Source organism: Tuber melanosporum (assembly GCF_000151645.1).
Source record: "Tuber melanosporum whole genome shotgun sequence assembly, scaffold_7, strain Mel28".
In the NCBI taxonomy this organism is placed as follows: Eukaryota; Fungi; Ascomycota; class Pezizomycetes; order Pezizales; family Tuberaceae; genus Tuber; species Tuber melanosporum.
In genome coordinates, this window is record NW_003299117.1 from 280,201 (window position 1) to 284,666 (window position 4,466).

A 4,466-nucleotide genomic window follows, 5' to 3' on the forward strand; every position below is an offset into this window, starting at 1 on the left:
TTTGGGAGCTAAGACCATTGATATTCCATCCTATTTCCCTCCCCGAACGAACTATGATATTATGATAGCTAGATTATCTCCTGTGTAACCTAACCCTCAGATCCGGCTTGACCCAAAGGATATATGCAGTACTATCCCTCTCCCAATCCAGCTTCGTATCCAGCAACTCTAGATGATACGTGAAAAGCATTTTGCAAATGATGAGTCTCAGTTCCATGAGTGCCAAGCTATATCCACCGAATATCACAAATTAATACTTATCCAGAACCTCGCCGGACCACACGGGAAAAGGGAAAGACTTACTTCCTCCCAAGGCAACCTCTCGGTCCGAGCGAAAACGGCTGACTTGCCTCCCTAATATCTTTCTCTTCGCATTCCCCATCTAGCCACCTCTCTGGCTTGAACGTCCACGGATCGTGAAAATTCTTTGAACAATGTCCAGAAGCCCACGGACTCGTGCTGACCAGGGCGCCCTTAGGGATAAATTGCCCGTCCACAGTTTCCCCCGGAGAGAGCCTTGGCAAACCGATAGGGACGGGCGGGTACATACGGAGGGTCTCGTTAATTACTGCTCCGACGTATTCTAGCCTTCCGGCGGTTACGGAGTTAATTTCTGAATAGGACGTGAAGGAGGAGGTTATCTCGCTGACCAAGCGCTGGTAGGTGCGTGGGTTGCGGAGGATGTAGTAGGTTAGGCCTGAGAGGGTTGTGGCTGAGGTTTCACTGCCGGCGACGCTGTGATTGTGTCAGAGGGGGCGAAGGAATGAGGGGTGGTGGTGAGGGAATATGGGAGGGTTACATGAAGACTTGAGCGTTCGAGTAAAGTTCTGCATCAGAAATTTGGTCACGATAGTTTTCTAGGACATTAGTAAGAAAGTCTTTGCGTTTGTTGTCGGATTTTACGCGACTAAAGTATGGGTTAGTTTTTAAGTGGGGTGGAGAGAGGTGAGGTAAGGTACCGGTTGACTTTGTCGCGGCCATAATTGATGTGTCTCTGGCGGCGTTCTACTATCTCTGCTGGGGTGATTGACGGGACAAACTTGGATAGCCAGGGGAAACGACCAGTCACATTTATGAAGCTGATGGCATAGACGCTGTCAAGGATTAGGGAGATCCAGAAGTGAGGTTTTCCTGTGGGCGAGGGACATGATGTCAATACGAAGTCGGGGAGTTAGAGGTTGGTAAGGGAGGGGTCTTGCCTTCTTTTGTAGCATCGAAGCCCTCTCCAAATGCTAAATCTCCAATTATCTATCCACCCCATAGTCATTAACCCCCCTGTCACGTATGACTTAGTGTAGCAGAAACGAAGGTTAAGGGGACGCGAACATCAAAAGTGCAATAATTATACCACTTGGTCATGTCCAACCCATCCTCCCCGGTACCGTGCTTTCCAATCTGCGATACTAGTAAATCAACATACTCCTGCACAATCGGTTCCTGTTCAGTAAGTGACTTCATTGAGAACGCATTAGAAAACAATCTTTTGATCTGGTTATGCTTGACGGGATCGGGCTCTCGTGATATGTTTGTTACAGGGTCTAGTTTGTCTCTGTCGTACAAGCTATTCTTGCGGAAGGTTTGACGATTGCCGTAATTGGTGTAGATGTCTTTCCAACTGGAGCTGGTGTTGTAGGACAATTGGTTCGGGGCTACGCGGACGACGGAGCCTGTGGGGGTCATTAGCTGGGGGTCATTTGGGGGTGGAAGGTAGGAGAAAGGAGGGAAGCAGTGGAAATCCAGGTACCATATTTCTCATGAAGAGCGTGGATTATGTGCGGGTACCTCCCGCTAAGCCATATATACGAGTACCATATCTAGATTGAACCTTAACATTAGTAGGCCATTTCTGCGGCAGAGCCAGGGCAGACGAACATTCGATAGAGCTGCCTTCTTCGGTCCAGGAAAATTCCTCAAGGGGTGAAAGAAGAGATTGTAAATCCCCATCGTAATAGCGTACAGTGGGAACTATTGCTTGCACATCTCCCCGTTAGCCCCCAAGAAATTTGAAAAATGAGGAAGCCATAGCACGGTTCCCGCTCACCAACAGTGTCACATAAGCACATAACTTCCACGCCGGCACGTCCTTGACAACTTGCTGCACCAGGAGGGCAGCACCCTCGAAACGGTGCAATGTGGCCATCATGATTGTAGAACTTGAAGGCAAAGAAGCTGAGCCAACAAGATACTTATGGTGGTATAGAGAAACAATATCCTAATCTGTGTGTTGCGGTCCGGCTTTTTTCGAAGGACCACTCACTTTTATATAGAAATCTCCGAGGCCACCCCTTCCTCCACCGCTGGCATAGACTAGTCATGCGGTATGTCCATACGAGTATAAATTATAATACCGGTGCCGAACATCCAACCCCATGCCACACAAGACCCTCCTAGCTCGAGTTTTTCCTAGTCCTACCTGAATACATTGGGCGTGCTGCATGGTAATCTCCTCCACGACTCCCACTCCTGTATGGTCTGGTCTAGGCACACATCATCCACCCAGGGAACAACGCTTTCTCCACGGAATCCCCCGAGCCCGGGAGTCCCGCTCATAACCTCACAGTAGTCTACCAGACTATTGCAGTACTCGTACTCCTGTCTCCGAGCCAGGAATTGGAACCGGTTAGCCCTCTCCATTGACCTATTGGCTATTCCAATAAAAAAAGCCCAATTCTTGGCGGGGGGAAGCAAGTACCGTTAGCTCTGCTCTAGCGCATCACATGTCTACCCTTGATCCATATTTGTCACCTTTTGGTTCCCCGGAACACCCTAAGACTACTCGTAGGAATGGTTTAAGTATTGAAATAATGTAGATGTTTTATACTGATCGCCTCGTAGCAAGAGCTCCCCGGCCATACGACCTTTGGGAAAGACATTATGTTAACCGAAGGCCATTAACCACCCTGGGGGGCTACGAAATCTGCACACAGATTAAATTTAAGGGGTATTCACACGGCCGAATTGAAGCCGGAGACCCTTATGGTAGTGATCGCTGGGGCCAGTGAATTCATTCCCCTATAGCGCCAAGCCAAGTCATGTAATTCTATATATCGTAGAAAATAGGTTGTAACATATTTCAGCCAAAAAAAAAAAGCGCTTGCGAGGACTTGCGACGCTCTTCTTAGGCTGGGATTCATCGGGGGTGTCAAGCATTTTACAAGGGCTTCGAAGGGTGTTGATAACGGAAACAATGATCTCAATGGTGAGATTTGTGATATGGATATCCAATGGGTTGTCAGGTCGTGTATACCAAAAAGGATCGGGTTTCATTAGTATCGGATGTGATTATTAACTGTGTTGCCCCACACGGGCTCGTTATTGATCGGGCGACAACTACTGTATGATATGAGGGTGTCCGGCTTCAACTCGGCCGCGCGAGTATGATACAAAACAGGGATTTCACAAATTGGGCCCTTGATACGTGGTGGTTGTTCTTTGAGTGAGCACCGATAGCACACATGAAGCAGTTCCGTGCATCGGCAGGATTCAACGGGTGCTCCAACACCCCCTCCCAAGGGCGATAGCACGGTAGATGGAGGGGCGTTGGCGAGATGAACGGTACAGTACAGCAAGGAGAGAGAGGGCAAAGGAGAAGAGAGAGGAGAATGTTAGGAAGGAGTTAAGGTTCTTACAACAGAAATTTACACCGATACCGGTAGTTTGGTCGCAGTTTTATGCGGTGCTATTGAGAAGCTGGACAAGGCCTTTTCCTTCAACAGAATGCTTGGTGCGATTGGATCGGGGAAAATCTTAGCATTGACTTCGCACGGTTTGGACAGCGGAAAATGGTTTACTTACTCAAGTAAGAAATGCTGAAGTTGGGAGAAGGTATAATACTGGTGCTCCTCTGCCAATATTTGCCCCACCCATTTGCAGTGGTGAGTGGCAGTTAGTTTTTCTGCGCATCAGCAGTACTCGCGCCGCCGAGTTGAAGTCGCGCACCCAAAACAGGAAGTAATCATCAAGCCAATAAGAAAGAGGATGACATCAGGTATGAGATACTGAATGTAGTAGGATAAAGTGGATTATGTGGCAATGCCAATGCCACCATGGCTCAATGAACTCCTATTATCACCATTCTGACCACATCTCTCTACCTTCAATAGAGATTTTGTGATTTTGCATCACAAGTCAAATCCTAGTGATCTCATTAGCCCAGAACCCTACCAGATCCACATCCTAAAACCCTTTATAAAGTCTCCACTATGCCGTTCACACATTCAGGGATTGGAAGTGCCCCCTAGATCCCCTTGATGAAGCATGCTCCCAGTTTAGCTCTGAACTGGTATGGAAATTTGTCCTTTGCGAGTATAGAAAATAGGTTGAATGTGAAAAAGAGGACAGTGATAGACATTGTCCATCATGCAAAGGTAAAATATCATACTTGGATCAGTTTAGTCTTTAAAGTCTGAGAGCTAAGTGTGATGGACAGGAATGTGCCTCAGATCCAAGTGATTTTGATGATGTAT

The 4,466-nt window shown here is 47.6% G+C and overlaps 1 protein-coding gene; it reads right to left on the reverse strand.

The window, feature by feature from the left end:
- On the reverse strand, positions 1–2,247 carry GSTUM_00010358001 (uncharacterized protein). XM_002841237.2 has 9 exons: positions 2,042–2,247; positions 1,873–1,965; positions 1,745–1,814; positions 1,327–1,667; positions 1,160–1,248; positions 960–1,094; positions 800–907; positions 304–735; positions 1–227 (listed from the first exon to the last, which is right to left on the reverse strand). The coding sequence occupies exons 1-9, from the start codon at positions 2,138–2,140 to the stop codon at positions 74–76; spliced, it is 1,521 nt and encodes a 506-aa protein (XP_002841283.1). The 5' UTR covers positions 2,141–2,247; the 3' UTR covers positions 1–73.
- Positions 2,248–4,466: the final 2,219 nt, after the last annotated feature.